Here is a 20,369-nt window from a genome sequence, read left to right as displayed (position 1 = left end):
TCTCAAGAAAGATATTGACCAAATCCTTAGAAATATTAACAAATAACAGAGCTCTCAACACATCAGATATGGTGGATTGTTACCTTTAACCCCTCCCCCAATGTATGTCAGCAATCAGTGATACCAAGTTGTATGCAACAGTAATGAGACTCTAAGACAAGATGGTCTGTATCCAACTGAAGAAATTAATTGAAGACATAAAGTCTGAAAATGAGTCCGTGATCATTTTTTGGGCACTTTATTTTACAGGTCTGTCTTGAGCAGCATTGAGTGCCCCAGTAGATTGGCATGTGGTTGTGTGTGCCAACCGCCGGTGACGAGTAGACTGGGCAAGTTCCACCGCAGGAAAACAAGAACGTCATACAGAGAAGCCTCAACTTGCCACCATTGAGACCACACTCTAGATGTATTATAGACTATCGATTTTTTAATTTTTAATTAATAGTAAATTTTAAACATGGCTGAAGCAGTAATTGTCAAAAATCTTCACGGTAAATGATAACAGCCAAACAGTTGCAGGACAAAGATTTCTTGAAATCCTGGACCACAGCTTCAGTATACCTAAATATACCTTCATCAGATTGCAAAAATAAACTAAAATCACCTCTCCACTGCAGGATGTGATTTTAGTGTATGTTTGCTTCTGATGAAGGTATATTTAGATATACCAAAACCGTGGTCAAGGATTTCAATAAATCTTTATCCTGCAACTGTTTGACTGTTATCATTTACCATGAAGCTTCATTAATTACCTTACAATTATGTTTATGGTAACTGATCTGTCAAGCTGGAAGATTTTATTTTATAGGTGTTTTTAATCTTATACTTTTTATACTGGATTTTATACAACTGTATGTTTTACCTTGCTGGGCTAGAAGCTTCACATTATTAATATTTACACTTTTTATGTGGATTTTAACTATGGATCTAATTCCACGTGGAGTATGCGAGTACATGATTTATTATCAGACGTTCATTTTGCCATGTGAAGTAATTTTTAATTAATGACTACGCATACCACATTTTAACCATTACAATTGTGATACTGGTTAATCATGTAGCCTAGCTACAGTGCCCTCTGCTGGCCTCAGTTTCAATGCATAAATACCAGATGCATTCTGATCATCACCAGCACTTACTATATATCTACATGTTTAGTTTGATGATGATACTATAACAGAATATTTTATGGTATGTATAGCTGGTATACATGTAAAAATTTTATTTTTCTTATGTAGAACCAGGACTTTTATAGATTTAGTGTCAGCAAACTAGGTCAGTTGGTTACACGCTTTTTGTTTTTGTAACAGATCTGAAGATGGCAGTGGCCGAAATCGGTCATAGTGAAATGTAAAAATTTATGTGATCAAGATGGACCTGTGAAATAAAGAAACAACTGAAGAAAGTTGAACAATAGATTTTGAGAGTCATATGGGACATGAAGGAAAGGTGAAGTCTGGATACCCAGATCAAGACAGAAGCTGTATGAAAGTGGAAAAGAAATTTAATGCATGAGATGGAAGAGGTAATTGATATTTGCCAAGCACATCATTACAATAACTGACAACATGTTGACCAAAAAGATATGGAATGCTATGTGCTTGACAGGAAACACTGGAAGGAAAGAGTCAGGTAGTACTAGAACACTATTGGAATAAGTGAAAAATATCAAATGAAGGTCACAAAAGCAGAGAGTATCAGGAAGAGTGAGAGAATGAATCAGTATTATGAAGAAAGAAGACATACTAAACAATTCACTTGTGTTTTAAAGTGATTACATGAATCAGATAACAAAAACAATAAAAAAAATGAATAAATGATGCAACAAAGGTATCGACTTTTTATTCCACAAATAGAAATCTATTAGTGGAAGAGTAGAGAAAAACCTGGAAGATTTAGTAGTTCATAGTTCGGTGAGACAATGTTCATTTTGTATTAAATTTTAATTACTATGAAAGAATGATTGACAATAATCACCTGTCTGTTAAGGGAGAGATCTAAGAATTGTAATCTTTTTATTGAGATATTTATAATTACTGCATATGATCATATTTCATTACAGAGTCTGAACTTTGAAAAAGAGGAAAGACTAGAGTTATGGAAAAAGGCTGCCACAAATTTCATTACAAAGGGAGAAGAGAGAATCAGTGACAGAAATCAACAAAATGAGGAACTCTCCCATTCATGTCTTTCTTTCCTCCAGAAGTCATCAGTTATTAAAATGGTCGTATTTGTTTTCCATCTTTTCTGTGTTTTGCCAATTTTTTCATCTCTGAATATATACTACACTCAATCTCCCTCTTCACAAAACAAACAACACTGTGTGTGTATGGGAAGGGGGAGAGGGGGATCAGCACAACAGGGAACAGAAAGGGAAAGATAAGGGAAGGTTGGGTCCTATTCATTCTGGGGTCTGAATCATATGCCCTTCCTCCACAACCTTCCCCAATATATCTCTCCCCCTTCCTGAAGAGCTACGTTAGTTCATGTACTTACACACACACACACACACACACACACACACACACACACACACACACACACAACTCAAATCAGTCGGTATGCATGCGACAGAATATGTACCTATTACATTCCAGAATGGTGCACATAGAGACGGGATTTTCTGGTGCTTATATCACAGGTTGATAAAAAGGTAGATATAAACGTTTTTGCTAGCCCTTATGAGAGGGACCATTTGTATACCCAACAGAAGGATTGTCTTAGTGTCACTATCCTACAGTAAACGATCAAAGAACGAATGTTACACACTTCCTTCTGCTTAGTCAAATGGAACAAATCAATTAGTTCTTCTTGCATTTGAAGTGGTCTATGGTGGGCCTGATGGGCCTTGTAGTTCATCAGTGTTTCCTCAGAAACCCCCTAAAAAAGGTTTTATTTACTGTATTTTCACTGTCATCAGCAGATCAAAACCCAGCCATGTACACCAAGACAGTTATGCATTGCAAATGGTTGCGATTCTTATGATATCTTCCTAAGATCCTTAAAATTTTCTTGACAGCTTTATCCACTTCCAAGATACAGATGTTCAAAGTAGCCCTACTTCTACATGTAAAGGGTGACAAATATTCAACTATATGGAAAAAACATAAATTAGTTACAAACTATGGCGTGCACACACTTTATTCAACATGCGAATGTCAGATTTAGATTATGACATGTTCGATATGCTTGGAATCATCAGCGATGATGTGGCGTAGATGAATAGTGAAATTCTGCCTGACCCGCTGAAGTCTTGGAATATCGATGCTGTCGATAACCTTCTGAATGGTTGTTTTCAGGTCAGCAATGTTTTGGAGTTATTGCTGTACACCTTGTCTTTAATATAGCACCACAAAAAGGAGTTGCATGTGTTCAGATCTGGAGAATACAACAGCCAATCGAGGCCCATGCCTGTGGCCTCTGGGTACCCCAGAGTCAGAATGTGGTCCCCAAAGTGCTCGTCCAGGACATCACATACTCTCCTGCTGGGATGGGGTTGAGCTCTGTCTTGCATGAATGACATCTTGTCGGAATCAGGGTCCCTTTGGATAATGGCAATGAAATCATCTTCCGAATCTTCACATACCATTCAACAGTCACCATGCCATCAAGAAATATCGCACCGATTATTCTGTGACTGAACACTGCACACCGCCCAGTCACCTGTCGAGAGTGAAGAGACTTCTCGATCGTGAAATGCAGATTCTCAGTCCCATAGATGCACAAATTTTGCTTATCAATGAACCCATCCAAATGAAAGTGGGCTTTGTCACTAAATCAAACCATGCACATACGCATACTAATTCCTATCATGCTCTATATCTGACCATGCAGTTTGAACATTCTAACACAAACCGTTCAGAAGTTATGATGATTTTATTTCACATAGTTCAATAATTGTCACCCTGTAAAATCCGTATGAGGCAAATCTAAATAATAGCTGCAGCAGATTGCTCAAATTTTAACAGTATGCTCTCTAGGCATTTGTCCAGAACAGTGATCTCCTCATTTTCAAAAATGATTGTGTGCTATTGACAATTAGCCCAAAAACTTGTTTTTTGGGTGCCAAAACTCGGTTGCAGATTCCAAGATGGCTATGCACAGCAAATAGCTGTAATTTTTATCATGTATTCCTAGGAGCCCAATCTCAAACTTGAAAATTTTTTCATATCTTTATTGATTTGCAGCATAAAGAGGTTCAAAGTTATCCTGCCTGTACATGTAAAATACATACACAAAATCCAGTGTGAGGTGAAACTGTATGTTATAAAGTGATGTGCTATAGATAAATATTCTGTAAAGCGTCTTCATTATCATTTGGGAAACCCATGTTGCACACTGAAGAAACATGCAACCTTCTTTTTTGCACTCAAAATCTGGTATGAGGTGTAAAATTAGTTCTGTGTTATTTCAGTTTCACATAAGTCAACTACCTAAATTTTACTGACGAACACATTTCTTTTCATATGAGTTACATGCCCTGTTGTAAGGGAGATAAAAACGGAACTGGTGGAAAAACGCTCCTATCAAGAGCATAAAAAAGTGTTCTTGTTTATTTAAAAGACTGATGGAAGAGTGGGGTATTAGCTGCCTCATTCTACCTTCCTCAGCACCTTTAAGGGGAGCCAGAGGTGGTCAAATCCAAAAAATTACAATTTTTTTTTTTTTTTTTTTTTTTTTTTTTTTTTTTTTTTTGCTACCGAAAATTAATTGGAACATTCCTCTTTAATGTAAACATTGAATTATTGTTCTACTTGCCCTAGAAGTGGAGTTATTACCATTTTCCCCCACGCCTGCAGAGGAAATGGGCAGCTGCTGAATGCATCTAACACCCTCTCGTGACTTCCTGGCAAACTGCTTGGGATTTTCTTGGCCTGTTACGCATACAGCGCCTTATGTTACGCATACAGCGAGTGTGCAAGGGTTGGCTACATTGTTTTCTGTGACAAATATTACCCGTATTTCCTTACAGCTTACTCCTATTTTCCTCAGAATTTCGTACATCTTGCTCCATCTAATATTGACATACACTTTTGTTCTGGTTACGATGCCACGTTTTAGTAACCGTGTATATAAGAAGAGGAAGAACGTAGGGAAAAGAAAATTAACACTAATACCAAGTTGGACACTACAATGAATAAGAGTGCGGAACATCGTCTCTTTGCTGTTTACCGTTTCGAATTAGTTCAGTGTTGTGCCTGTTGTTGGTAGTATTATACTTCTTGTGTAAAGTGGATAATATGCAGTATGTACAAGAATCAGGAGGGAACAATAAAACCAATTTTTCATGACTTAGCACAGCCAGAATTGTTACACAAATGTCTACACGGAAAGACACAGAATCCTAATGAGAGCGTAAACAATTTGATTTGGAAAGTGATTCCTAAAAGGGTGTTTGTAAGCATAAAAACACTGCACTTTGGCATTTATGATGCAATAGCAACCTACAACCAAGGGAACAGTGTGAAGTTCTGAAGGCATTAGGATTAACAGCTGGGGTGAACACTGTACGAGCACTAAGAAATATTGACAGAGAAAGGATAAGAGGAGCAGAAAGAAGAGAAAGGCATATGATGTATGATGGAACAACAGGCCAGAAAAGAAGACAGAAGAAGAAGCTTTTGGAGGATGAAGAAGAAGACCCTGATAATCCATCCTATAGTGCAGGAATGTATTGAGAACCTTTGATAGCCATTTCCCGTAAATTAGAATTTTTCAAATATAAGGAACATTTTCTCAAAATCCACTCAAGCTGGAGAGATGAAATTTTTATACAGCACTCCTAGTGGTCAAACTTACATTGTAATACAGCCATTTCCAATATGTTCAGTAGTTTCATTTCAGTTTAATTATAAAGCAATTATTTGTAAAAAAATTTGGTACATTAAGAAAAAAAATAATTGGAAGGAAACTAGAAAAGATACTCCAAAATCCCTCTGTCATATTTGCTATACTAAACCACTCTATATGTAAAAAAAAAAAAAAAAAAAAAAAAAAAAAAAAAAAAAAAAAAAAAAAAAAATCTAATTTTTCTATTTGGTAGTTTATTCATAAATGTTCCTCAAACTTAGTGATTTTAACATGGGCAGCATAGGCACCTTCGGCTCCCCTTAAAAAAATACTAGAAATTTTGTCATGCGAACATATTTGCACTTTTTTATGCTGTGAGAGAAGAAGACAATGGCAGTGGCAAAGAGACAGATAAATACCGGAAGATAATAGACAGTGGTTTGTTATAGAAAGTGTGAAAGAGGCAATGGCAGTAAGAAAAAGAGAGGGACACAGTGGTAGTGGGACGTAATTGATAGTGGCAGAACAGTACTAGGAAAAAAATGAAGGAGACAGTGATTGGGGAGAGGGGGAGAAAGTGGAAATGGATGAGAGCCAGTGACAACAAGAGAAAGAGTATATGACAATAAGAATGAGGATGAAAGAGTTAGCAACAGTGAGAAGAGACAGCAGTAATAGGAAGGAAGGAATGAGATATTAGCAGTAGGAGAGAGCAAGAGGGCGAGAGTGACAGTGAAAGGAGACACTAATAGTACGACAGAAGTAAGGTGATTGCGACTGTTACATAGGAGACAATGACAGAGAGACAAAAAGTGATGCTGACAATGAGTTGGGCTGAATGAGTGAGTGAGAAAGACAACTAAGAGTGTATGGGTATGAGCGACTTATTGTGATGGACTAGTGGGTGTGAATGAGTTACAGTTATGGAAACTTGACAGAGTTTGAAGTCATTTGCACGTTAAAAAAAGAGCAAATATGTCTGCATGCCAAAGATTTTGAGAAATATTTTGCAGAGAAGAGTAGAATAAGGCAGCAGGTATCCACTTTTCAGTCAGAGTCTTTTAAATAAACAGGAATATATCCCCATTTTTTTTTTTTTTTTTTGCTCAATAGGACCATTTTCCTGCTCGTATGAAATACTATTCAAGGACAGCCAGGGTAAGAACCCCTAGACGATGACAGCATCTCTATTAAAGAGAAGGGGCACATTATTGTCAAAATGTGACCTATCTTTTATAATTTCAGCATATTTTTTGAAAGAGGGAGGGTTTCAATTCACATAAGATAAGAAGAGAAAGCATGAGAATTATGTTATAGCCCCAAGTGACCAGCGAGCGGTGCATGGTAGAGAATAGAGATGTGAAGCTGCCAGGCAGGGAAGCTACTGAAGGTATTGCTAACAACAAACAGGCAGGGCAGACAAACAAGTAGGGGATGGTAGACACTACGACCGACCACGACACAACACGAGGCAAGCAAGCAAGAACTGAGATGATAAACACAGCGATACAACAACAATGCAGGAGCACTCCAAACAATGATAGTATGTATCTCAACACACAGAACTGGAATGCAGTACGGCCGAGATGCACACGCGAACTATGGTGAGTATCAGATTGTCGGGGTAGTGCCACCTGGCTGCTTAAATACATGATCACGGGAAATGCGATTGGCTGCAGACTTCATGTGGTATGGAGAGTGGCGCACTCACATGTTAAGGCTTGTGGCGCAGGCACATGCTGGGGCACGGAGACCCCGAGTGAGTATCTAGGTCCATACCTTCTGGCGCCAGTTCAACTTCTGTGCCTTCCGATATCAAAAATTAAATAGAAAAAAATTTAAAAAAATGTATTGAGACAAAAATGTCTCTTGCGTCCACTTTCAAAACAAGGAAAATACCCCTGACACTAAAAACTAAAAGTTGATACAAGAACAGTCAATTACATTTAGAATATCAAACATGTGGCCCAATGATTTTAATCTTCTTTGTCACAAACACAGTACAATTTACCGTATTTACTCGAATCCAAGCCGCACCTGAAAAATGAGACTCGAAATAAAGGAAAAAAAAATTTCCCGAATATAAGCTGCACCTGAAATTTGAGACTCGAAATTCAAGGGGAGAGAAAAGTTTTAGGCCGCACCTCCAAATCGAAACAAAGTTGGTCCATTGTAATATGAGACACAATTTAGGTCGAATGAAAGACGATACAGCTACAGTAGTTCAGTTCGAGTCGTAAGCTTAGCAATTAAGCTTTACCAGGTAGCCATTGCTATGCGTCAGGCGCTCCGTCCGTATTTATACGTTTACTCTTCCTTTTTCACGTGCTTCGTCTGGTTTGAATCGACTGCTTATTTTGCTTTGATCTGATAAGTGCCATTTTCTTTGTTATAGGTGTTTACGTCGCTCTAAGCTGAAAATGCATTACTGTACTGCGTCATGCATTGTTTGTCGCATTCTGATAGTGCGTGTTTACGACCTGTCGCCGCTCGCAGCATGGCTTGCTTTTGTGCATGCTACCGCCGCTTACAATAAAAAAATAAAATAAAATAAAAATAAAAAAAAGGAGAGGAATCATCTCATTAGCGAAACAATGGCAAGAGACTGCTATTTGTTGTTACTTACACTGCTGCTTTCTTTGATAATGATCAACAAGAACCAAATAATAGACTGTGTATGATGGAACATGTTCTGAACGAGAGTTAGGCGAAAATTTTTCTCCATTTGAAAATCTTTGCGGCCGCTTCTTTAGTACATCAAATTCTGCACAGAAATTAGTCATCTTAGATTTAAAAATCTAGTCAGTTGCCGTGCTTCATTTCTGACTGTATCACTATTAGGCATAAGAATAATACGAATATAAACATGACACGATACGTATATTCTTCCGCGTTTGCTGTTGTCTCACTCTAGTTTCGTAGTAGGCAGACAGGATTTAAATGAGATAGCAGCAAACACGAAAGAATACATGGCAAAATGTTTATATTCCTATTATTCTTATGGTGAACAGAATACTGCATGTGATTCACATTTCATCAGGTTCCTATTAGCAACCATCACTTCTCACAGGTAGGAAAAAATTCAGAACGTAGAGTTGGCCATATTGACAAACATCCCTAACAGTCTTGCCAGTCGGATTTTCGTAGTACATTGAAATTCTGCTACATTCGAAGATGAACAATACGGAATTTGTATTTACTTCGTTGGATAATGTATGAAAATGCAGTGGTCGAGTCTCGGGGCGGAGAAAAAAAAGCTCGTCTTCCACCTTTTTTTTTAAATTTATTTACTGACGCAGAGGTTTTGGTGCCAGTATTTATCTCTGTGCCTACAAAACATGCCTGTGTAGCGCTACATATATTCGACAGCAGAAGTTAGTTGTGGCGGCACCTACCACCATTTTTCAGAACTTCCGCTTGCTTTGCACTCGATTCTAAGCCGCAGGCGGTTTTTTGGATTACAAAAACCGGAAAAAGTGCGGCTTAGATTCGAGTAAATATGGTAGTTTAGTTTTAGGAGTTGTCATCATTAGTTCACAGCAACATCCCAGAAACTGAAAGATCCTGCTGTATCTCTCTGTATACGAAGGGGGTTCCCCACATCTCACATACGACTAGTGAGACTCCCTAATGTCACAGTTTTCTAGTGTTTCAGTACATGATAAATTTAAAGTTCATAAACAACCTGTTTAATTTGAGGATATTTTTTCAATAAATATTTGGGCTTCTGAAAAACAACTATTTATACATGTACTGAGCTTGTAATAAGTTTTTAAACAATACGTCAGCTTGTATCAGCCATATTACCCAGTTAAAGAAATCAAGTGTTTTTTAAATTAATTTATGAGAAAGGCAGCAAGACATTATGTAAAATATTTCACAGTGGTATATGTTATCATGAGAAATACCAAAAATCATTAAACCAGATGCAGTCATTGGTGTCTCACCCGAAATGTGACTAATCTACACTCCTAAGAAGTTCCTGAGAAATCTTACGTATGATACAAACAATGAATCAACAAAAGTAAGAGACTGTCTCATGCTGATTTGTTGCACTTATCCTAGCTTCCCTGAGAATAGTTACTTCCTTCTTTATTATTCTCCACTTACCTGCTCTTCATCTTTATTTATTCTTAGCCGATTATCACACTCAAAAATTTCACTTTGTTTCTTTCTCATTTATTTTTTTGTATGCTGCTTTTTTAAGTTCCAAACAATGGAATGAACAAAGGAATCTCTCTCTCTCTCTCTCTCTCTCTCTCTCTCTCTCTCTCTCTCTCTCACACACACACACACACACACACACACACACACGGTGTGCATTTGTGGGAATGGCAGTGGGTGAGGCAGGGGGTGGAAAGAGAGAGAGAGAGAGAGAGAGAGAGAGAGAGAGAGAGAGAGAGAGAGAGAGAGAGCTAAATTGTCTGTAGGTCTCTGAGACATGATAGCGCATCTGACAACTATCTTTGTAAGTTTCAACAGTGCGTCACTACTGAAAACAAGAGAAGTACTTGAATCATCACACACTATGTTGCATCCTTCATCTATCAGCCATAGGGTGTTGAAATGCAAACATTTTTGTACAATGAATATTTTAAAATGTCAAAGTGATTTTCAGTATGGATCAGTGTCCTGAGTGAACACATTGAGTGTTTAATAACTGTTCTCTTTCTATGTCCGTGATTTTTTTCTGATCCAGTGATTTCAAACATGAAAAGAATTCTGTTCAATATGAGACAGGTACGTGTTCAGAAACAATCAGCACTAGAGGAAATGCTTGCAGGACATTTGCAGAGGGCAAGAACTGCTGCTGCTTGGCACTGTATCAGAAACCACCTCTGTGGTCTGGAGTTTATTGTCATTTAATTATAAAGTGGAGATACCACATTTGATTCCAATGTCTACATCAGCTTTTCTGTAATAGAATGATCTGGCCTCATGAGGGCAAACGAGAAGCTGCTTGAAAAAACAAGCAACAAAATTGGTAAAAAAACTGTAAAAGATTTGCATCAGGTTGGGAACCACACGATAACTGCTTTACTTGTTTAGTCAATCAATCTGATATTAGAGAGGAGAAGAAGGCAAAATGGTCATTTTCTCCACTTGTACTCTGGTTTATAATCTCCGGTTAATACCTCCTCAACATATCCCTGCTATTTTCCTATGCCAATCACGTGTCTGAAAAAGAGAGTAGGACACATAATCTGCTGCTCAGCCAGTACTTAGGAGGGCATGCAGATCTGATCCATCAGTTTCAGTTGCATAGCCAGTTCTGGATATGGCTTCACTTCAGCGAAACATCTCTATAGTGTTACTACCAAGTTTTTAGTGAATTTAGTGAGAAAGCCACAATGAAAGGTTGCAGTAGCAATCCCAGTCTGGTAAGCACCGTGTGGTGACACGGTTTAGAATAACATATAAGCAAAAGGATTGAGAGACGGGCCACCCGTGCTTGGTGAAACCTGCACTGCACAGCGATAACAGCCAAAGTGAGCAGGACGATGTTACCACACTTGGACTAGACCCATGCTGTCAGCTGCTTGACCAGGGGTTGGGTAGTAGTGCAAAAAGTGCGCCTAAGAGCCATATAAATATGTGTGAATTTTAGGGTAGTTTCATTCAAAGTCCAGCAGCACCACCATGATATCAGATCCACACTAGATGATAGACACCTGAGCACTGCCTACTGCAGGTGTGGGTTTGAGACCAGGTCAGGCCAGCCACCAACTGCACTGAGTCTCCTTGTGGGAGACTGCCACACCTGCCATCGCCGGACTCCTGCCAGCAGGCAGCGGGTCGTGTCCTGCATACAGCACTCTCCACCCACCTCCACGGCGGATGCAAGTGGGGCCTGAATTGCTGTACAGGCTGCTGGCCATTCCTCAGTCTAACGTCAGCATCACAGGGCACCTATGTGTGCATCTCTTGACAGAGTGGAAGTAGCCTGCTGCCTGGGTCACTGAAGTGAGGTGTGTCTGCTTCACATTACTTGTGACAAGATGTGTATTTAGAATTGAATAAAGCATTTTGCTCAACCAGCAATGTGTCAGTGGGCCCACCGGCCCATCACTCCAACATTCACCCTGTTGAGTGCTGTCTGCACTCCACACCTGAGATCAGTGAGGAGCCAAGTTGTGGTCACCAGGAAGCCTTCATCCGACCATCCAATTCTCACCATCAGTGAGTGTTTGTTTTGGACACTGAAATTAGGTGATCATTTAACTCTCATAGGTCTTACATTATGTAAAGAATGATCATTTGATTCTACGTATGTACCTTGCACTAATGTGATAATTAATGGACTTGTGTAATTCACATCTCTTCACTCGAGTTAAAGCACTGTGACTTGAATAAATGTACTGATTTTATTCACACCATCGTCAGTAGTTATGTGGCCATCTTTTGAGAAACTGACATGGTGACTGATGTCACATCAAAATGGCAACAAGTATGTTTGACCATGAATACCATCGCAAGAAAATGGCAACAAGGGTGTCTGAATATGTGTGATAATTTTGTTTCCAATGATGGATACTTAATGTAGTGCACCTTTCCTAACTATTCTCCATTAATTTGGGTGTTCCTGCCACTTCTTTTGCTCTGTCCTAACTGGCCACTTATATGTTTCAATGTGGCAACTCTGGACCTGGATATCTGAGCACAGTTACTGCTTTTGTTGCAAAACATGCAAATGACACAAGAGATTATTTTGAAAACATAGTCCCACCTGGATTTTAGTCCAGCCCAAGTCAGGAGACAGCCACCTCAGCTGTTCCCAAGTTTTGATAAGAAGATGGCACCATGACTGAACTACATTGCTAGGTTGGAGCAACATTTAGTTGCCACAACAGAAAGCATTTCTACTTGCTTTCTCTGCTGTTGATTTACGCGGAGTTCTTAAACAACTTAACACAAAGACAGATGCTAGTGACCAAACATACATTCAGCTGAAAGACAAGCAAGATTATTACTTTGATTTGTAGATACATGTAGCAGCTGATAGACATAGATTTTTTTGGCTGCAGTAAGAGAAGTGGGCAAAGTTACCATGTTTGTAAATCCAGCCCCATTACAGGGATTAACACAGGACTGTGAATTCCTGTGTTTCACTGAAAAGTGTGAACAATCATATGGAAATTCATCAGTGCACAACGTGATTTTAGAACATTCACTGCACAAATGTATGAAAAATGGCACATTAAAATTGAAAAAACTCATTAGCTATTTATTTATCACTCATTTGTGCTTTTGAACAAACAATGACACAGTGTGCAATATTACAGAAACCTCTTACCCCCATCAAATTTCAGGCTAGTAAAAAACACTGAAGCCCGGAGGGATCTCGCTGCCCTGGTGCACATGGTAGACTGAACATTGCTGTCTGCCCTTGTAGAATAGCAGGAAAACAGGTTCCCTGATACGTCATACTCGTGCCTTAAGTATTTTGGGGTTGGGTTGTTTGGGGGAAGAAACCAGACAGTGAGGTCATCGGTCTCATCAGATTAGGGAAGGGCAGGGAAGGAAGATGGCCGTGCCCTTACAAAGGAACCATCCCGGCATTTGCCTGGAGCAATTTAGGGAAATCACGGAAAATCTAAACCAGGATGGCCAGACACAGGATTGAAATATTGTCCTCCTGAATGCGAGTCCAGTATGCTAACCGCTGTGCCATCTCGCTCGGTCCTTAAAGTGTTTTATTACTCAACAACATGACAATTGTTATTGTCCAAAGACCAAGCATAGTTCCTGTCACAAGAGAGGCCACAAGGCCAAAGTGCTAATTCTGTCCATCAGATGAAAGTTAATGTTACATGTCTTACTAGCAGCATACAAGAAATGTCAGGCTCATTTCATGATGACTTACAGGTTGATGCAAATTATCTGTGTAAACTTTTAATTTTAGAAGTATCAATTAATGCAAACCCAGGCACTTTCCATATTGAGATAGGTTTGTTGTCAACAATTCTCAATTTGGAAACTTACCAACAGTTAGGCTCATCACAGCTCCAAATGTTCCTCAGTAAACTGATTAGCTACAGTAATGACTGCATAGTAGTCTGCAGCCAATTACGTATTACTGTACGGTATAATAATATCACAGTCACAGTAAAGCTGTTAGTCGTCAAATTCCAGGATGCTAGTAATATTCTGAGTCTCAACCTCTTCTCCAAGTTGCATCTGGAAGTGCACAACCAAACCACTCAGCTGCAGGGGTACCACACCCCACGCACCTTACAAACCTATTACGGGAACATGCATCTATCTTTGGTAGCATAATATGTTTTATCATGGACTTTTGAGAGCATATTACATTGAAGCCTTCTTAAGTAGTTGTGAAGGATAGACATGAGTCTGAATTACCATGCTTCCAGGCAGAAGTATCAACATGCCACAAGGATGGTCAGTGTACTGCACAAAAGCCTGCACAGTGACACTACAGGACACCAGTGTTGCTTGTCCAGTCAGTTGACCATAGGCATCCATTGCCTGTTGTGTGTCCGCTTAAATTTATGCTAAATGATGAGGAGCTGAGCCTTCATCTTTCAGTGGGGGTATGCGATGATTGGCATAGGCAAAATTACCGAGCACTTGGGTCACTTCATGTCTGAAGTTCACATGGAAACTCAGATTCATGCCTGGAAGCACCTCAGTCTTGTATGATGAAAATGCTGTAATTTTTTCTTTTTCAGATTCACTGCATCTGGATCTGCCATAGTGACCACAGCCGAACTCTCTTCCCAACCTCATGACAACTTCTGTAGGGATGAGAATGTGACTGTTCATTTCACCTCCATTACAATGGACATTGACATTTCTGACTGTGAGAGACATCTCACCCCACTGATACATCCATCATTGCAGTCCTTCATGACATTTGTGCTGGCTATACCACCTCTTGTCTAGGGAGAGTGGGTGGGCGGGTGATTGGGGGGGGGGGGGGGGGGAGGAGGGGGCACAGAAGTGCTGTATCTTGAGGTGTATGCTCTTCCATAATACAGACACGTTGCCTACCCAGTAGACATAAACATCAAAATAACAACATATTTATAGTCTGGCTTACAGAAGGCTCCACTCGGACTGATGGCACCAAAGTCACCACAGGTGGTGCCAAAGTCCCCACAGGTGGAACCAAAGTCCCCAGACTGGTTCCCTACACTGATCATGTGTCCGAAAAAGAGAGTTGGACGTAACCTACCATTCAGCCTGCACTTATGAGACTGCTCGGATCCAAGTCAGCAGCTGCGGTTGCAGAGTCACTTGCACATTTGTTTGTACATTTTAAAAACATTTCTCAGATATAGTTTAACATGATATGATCAAAGATGAAGTTTATCATGCAGCGTCAGCTACATTTCAGTAAGCACCTATGCATTCAGTGGGCAGTCAGGCGATGGTCAACGGGAAGACCACAGTGAATAACTGTTTTTAATATTATCAGTACTTTCCAGTTGTGAATATGATGTATTCAATATAAAGGAAGTATTAATAAAAATGCCTTCAGTCACAATTTTTTCATGTTTTATTGAATCACACAATGCATTTCCGACCCTGTGGGTCCTTCGTCAGGTGCAAATCACCTTGATACATAATTTAATTCTGCTCAGCGAGAAACAGCAGGAAAAAAAAGGGAAAAAAAACCACTGAAAAACTTGCCAAACTTTTTTGACCTTTTAACGCCAGTAGATATTGGTTTATTCTTTCTATCATCACAAATCTTGTCACTCAAGGTGCACATCTGTTTGTACATTGTAGAAACATTTCTCAGATATAGTTTAACATGATATGATCAAATATGAAGTTTATCATGCATTGTCAGAGAGCTGAGTATTAGCAAATTGACATATGTGTGGAATGAATGTAAAACAAGACTTAACAACTGCTAAAATAACTATGGCTAGCAAAATCTGTCTGTTCACTCTACACAGATTCAAGCTTTTTGATTTTATGGACCTATATTCCCAGTTGTTCTAACAGATTAGGGTCTTACAATTGGCTTCACTGTGTAGTATTACTAAATTACTTTCTATCTGGTGAATAATGAGTTTGGTTTCCAGCATGTGCTGAGCAATAGTTGATTTTTCCAAGTGGTTTAGACTGAAAGCACTTGTGTATTCCCAGAAGCGAGTTTTGAAATTTCTGCTTGTTTTTGCTACATAGTACTCAGGACAACTGTGGTGTGATTATTCATACACCCCATTGCTGCTGAATTTTTTAGTATCTGTTTTATGTTATGGGTATCCAAACTTTTTATTAAAGGAGAATGCAGTTGTTACATTTAAAGAAAAAGTCCACACACAACCATCAAATTTAGGTTTTTGTAGTTTCCCTGAATTGATTAGAGCAAATGCCAGACAGTGCCCTTCAAAAGGATAAGGGCAATTTCCTTCCCCAGCTTATCCAAGACGGGCTTGTGCTTATACTCTAATGACCCTTTCCTTCCTTCCTTCCAATGATGATAAAAAGTGACTGGTCATCTAATTTCAAACAATGGAAAATCCAGGATGGAATGTAACAACATTATGATAAGGAAAGTTGCCACTCACCATATAGCAGAGATGCTGAGTTGCAGATAGGCACAACAAAAAGACTGTCAGAAATAAATAAAGCTTTCGCACATTTGACAAAAATAGAAAAGACACACACTCTCTCTCTCTCTCTCTTTCTCTGCACTGCAGTTTCAGCTGTCTGAGACTGCAGTCTCGTGTGTGTGTGTGTGTGTGTGTGTGTGTGTGTGTGTGTGTGTGTGTATCCTGCTCCAAAATTATAGTCTTCTTTGACCTTAACAGTTTTGAGGAGACCAACAATGTCATAAATTTTTATTGAGAGTCTATCAGGATGAAATTAATGTGCAAAGCCCACCACACAGTTATGACCTCAAGAAATGTATGTATCGATCAACTGCTCTTGCAGTCAACAGCAATTGGAAGAATCCTGATAACAATTGTTAACACATCTATTAGCTCTTACAAACAGACCCATCAGCAACTGAGTCACTACATATACCATCCAAAAATTAAGAGGACACACCCCTGAATGGCCTGCATTTTTAAGATTATCTTCACCCTCATAGTGCAACTGATCTATAAACGAGAGGTAGCTCAAAATTCTTACACACAATTAGGGTCATTAGTCAAAGAATTTCCCAAAAAATCATTAAGATATTTATTATATTTTGGCACTGACAACAATATTTATAATAGTATAAAAAATGGAACACTATTTCACTGTGGTATCGTTTTCTTTGGAACCACTGACTGCACAGCTTTGAAAAAGAGTCAGAGTACAAACAACATTCACATAAGTGTTTTATGCCTCCAGTTTCCTTCCCTGATGCTGATCTGTGAAAAAGGCAAGTAATTTATTTTACTACAACAAAAATATTTAAAAATGTAGCTCAAGTATCAGTGACATCATCATCACGTTAAAAATTTTTCAGGAAATAGTAGGCATGGGAGGTCATTCTAAATATCTGTACCAATTTTTGTGAGTTTAACTTCAGTCATTTAAGAGAAAGTGTACCTGAGTGAGGGAAACTCAAGTTTTCGGTAAATTGTGAAAGGAGATTTACAGATTTATTAACTTACCACTATGCTCTTCAGAACATTCCAGCTGCAAACTTCAGTTGTCATCCTGCTTCCTTATCCTCCATACTTTTTCTCCTCATTCTTTTCTTTATCTTTGACTCCTTGGTAGCAGCTTCGGCAGCTGTCTCTGCTTCAGTATCCTGCCACTTATCAACAGCAGTTAGAGCTGAAGCCATATTCCTCCCCGTCTGGATGTTCAATTTCTTCATAACATTGATTCTTGAAATTGCACCATCACTGGATGTTATTACTGCATTCATTACAACAATCTTCAGCACTGTCAGCCCAACAAATACTGTTCTGGGTATTCTCTCCCACATAAAGCTGTTGAAGCTTTCATTTGCATTCTGAGAGAGACCATGCATACATTCCCTAAGTAGATTTTTATTTGCCAGATCCCTATATACAGGCCTAATTGCCTCCATTACAGCAATTGGTAAGGAATGTTTGTGGGCATATTGTATGCCTGTAACATTGCTCAACCAGTACTTGCACCATGAAACTTCCCCTTTTGGACACAAAACATGTTGTGAGGGTTCATCTGTTGACACTCCGTGTGAACCATGTTGCCCAAACAGCTCGTCTCATGTTCTCCAAATCTCCTACATTTCTCCTTATTGCTAGTCCATAATATTTAATCAAAGAATCAATTTCACTTTTTGTAAGATGACCTGTAACACCTATGTGTTTTCCATCAGACAGTTTTTTTCCACTGAAGTCTTTACATAATTTTCTCAGCTGAGCTCCCATCCTTTTTAGTACATGCCCACCACATTCAAGCTTTTTTATCAGTGTGTCCCCATATGGTCTGTCATTAACAAAAGTAGTGTGTCCTTTATAGTCTCCATCCCCAACATAGCCTATATGCCTCACACCATGACTGATCTCTGAGCTTCTAAAAATGTTTAGAACTCCTTTCGTCTCCGTGTTTCCACTTGGCCCATCAAAGTTCTTTACACAAACATGGATGCCAATAAATTTACTTGAACAACTCCGGCAGTTCTTTGTTAGACATTCATAATCTAGTATCTTACCAGTTTCAATAAATGTGGCAGTTACAACCCCATTCCGAGAAGTATGACCTCTCTTCTGCCAAGATCCATCAAATGCTGCTACAATGTCTATTCTCAGACAAGGCTACTGCTTCTTCCGCTGCTCTTTTAATTGAATGTTCACTAGCACCACATAAAGCATTATGTATTAATTTATTTTACTTGTCAAACCTCAGTGGAGGTGGAGGCAAATCCATTGCTGCACAAAAAGGGCTCTCCTTCCTCTTCCAATACATTGCACTGCATAGGTAAGCTGAATATTTACACTATAATGTTGACTATCAGTTACTGGCGATGTCACAGTATCACTAAGCATCTTACACAAGTTACAAGCAATCACTAACCGACTTGAAAGACCCTTCCTTGCTGAAGTGTCCTCAGAAATGTCAATACTATCTTCACAATTGCAGTACTCACATTTAACAGCACTCTTCAAAAGTCTTGACAGCATATTTAGGTTCACAATAACATTTCTGTCACTATTGCTGCTCACAATACTACTAGGTTTGTTCTTATTACATTCAGAAAGTGAAAATTTACGTCTAGAAGCACTGCCTGTAGACACAGTGTCTGCAGGCAACTTTTGAAGCAATTGATGTGTATTATTTGGTTGTGTTTGGAACTGGTTGCAACGAAACTTTTGTTTGGGGATAAATTTCTTTACTCGGCATTTGTAGCACAGGAAACACACACACACAGAAACAAAACAACACAGAACAACTACAAAACCACACGCATATGAAATTCTGAAATCACATATTATCAGATTGTTGTTTACATTCAAACCATAGCCTTCTAGACATGCCTGTACTTTGGTTCTGGGAGTCAGTGCCTTCTAGAATACACCTGTGTTAATGATCCGTAACTAACGATGGAAAAAAAAACGAAGGAACAAAATAATACATCACATATTCGGATGCACTTCAAACTGACAGATGGGTGTGGCCCCTGTGCAACATTACATTCAACCTCAATTTTAGAATGAACAGAAAATGATAATGCCCATAAACTATACATTCTTGAAATCAGCATGAAATGCTCTTTTCTATAGAGCAAGAAAACTTCTTTCAAATTTTTGGTCATTTTCAGGAGCATGTCCCCTTAAGAAACTAAACAGCTGTTAATTAGTTTTGCATAAGACAGACCTAACAGAATGACTACAGAAGAGCAACCCTCTGTTGGTTATCATACACACATTAAACTACGACACTTGGAGCTGAGTTGAATGCAAGATAATCACACACACACCTGCCAACTAAAGTGACCACTTAAGAGTTCATTATGCATTATCTATTCAGTGACACAATGTGTCTGCATGTATATGAATGATGTGCCATGGTATGTCCAAATGCAGACCTCCCAAGAAAGGTGGGAGTGGGGTGGGGGATGGGGGGATGCATATGCTTCCAAGAGGAGAAGATTCTGGACTTGAAACTAAGAGCAAATCTTTTGGGAGATCACCTCAAAAAAGTGCAAAGAATATGAGATGGTACCCATATATCTTGCCAACCTATGCAAACTGCAATGGAATGAATATTTGGACACTTATGTCTGGTACAACCAGAATATTCGACAGCCTATTAAGACAATGGAAACTAACCTTTTGTCTGGTTAGATATACTGGAACCCCAATAGTGATTCTATCACTTAAGATATGTTTGTATTATCAATCTATCAGTCATATTTGCTAATCTAAAGGAAACTACTCTTGGTATTAAAGAAATTCTTTGTGGTCACAATTAACTAAATATTAAAATGAAATTTATTACCTGGTCAGAGTTCCAACATGTTTCATCATTACCATCAAAAATGTGTTTCTTCCCATACAGTTTAACATCTCGATTTAGCACAGAGCTGACCCTGAAATCAGTATATTTGCATTGTAATTCCTAGTACTTCATAGATAGCTACAGAAAGAACAAGGAAACTTTACAATAGTGAT

At 38.9% G+C, this 20,369-nt stretch overlaps 1 protein-coding gene across 1 annotated transcript in view; it reads right to left on the bottom strand.

The window, feature by feature from the left end:
- The window catches only part of LOC126191439 (nuclear receptor 2C2-associated protein), a 60,117-nt gene that overhangs the window by 8,131 nt on the left and 31,617 nt on the right, over positions 1-20,369 (bottom strand). Inside the window, exon 2 of the mRNA XM_049932316.1 lies at positions 20,197-20,287. Within this exon, the coding sequence (XP_049788273.1) occupies positions 20,197-20,287 (91 nt within the window). The remainder of the gene's footprint in view (positions 1-20,196; positions 20,288-20,369) is intronic.

Source organism: Schistocerca cancellata, chromosome 6 (assembly GCF_023864275.1).
Source record: "Schistocerca cancellata isolate TAMUIC-IGC-003103 chromosome 6, iqSchCanc2.1, whole genome shotgun sequence".
NCBI classification, from domain to species: Eukaryota; Metazoa; Arthropoda; class Insecta; order Orthoptera; family Acrididae; genus Schistocerca; species Schistocerca cancellata.
The sequence above is the reverse complement of the archived record's forward strand: the minus strand, read 5'-3'. Positions and strand labels throughout refer to the sequence as shown.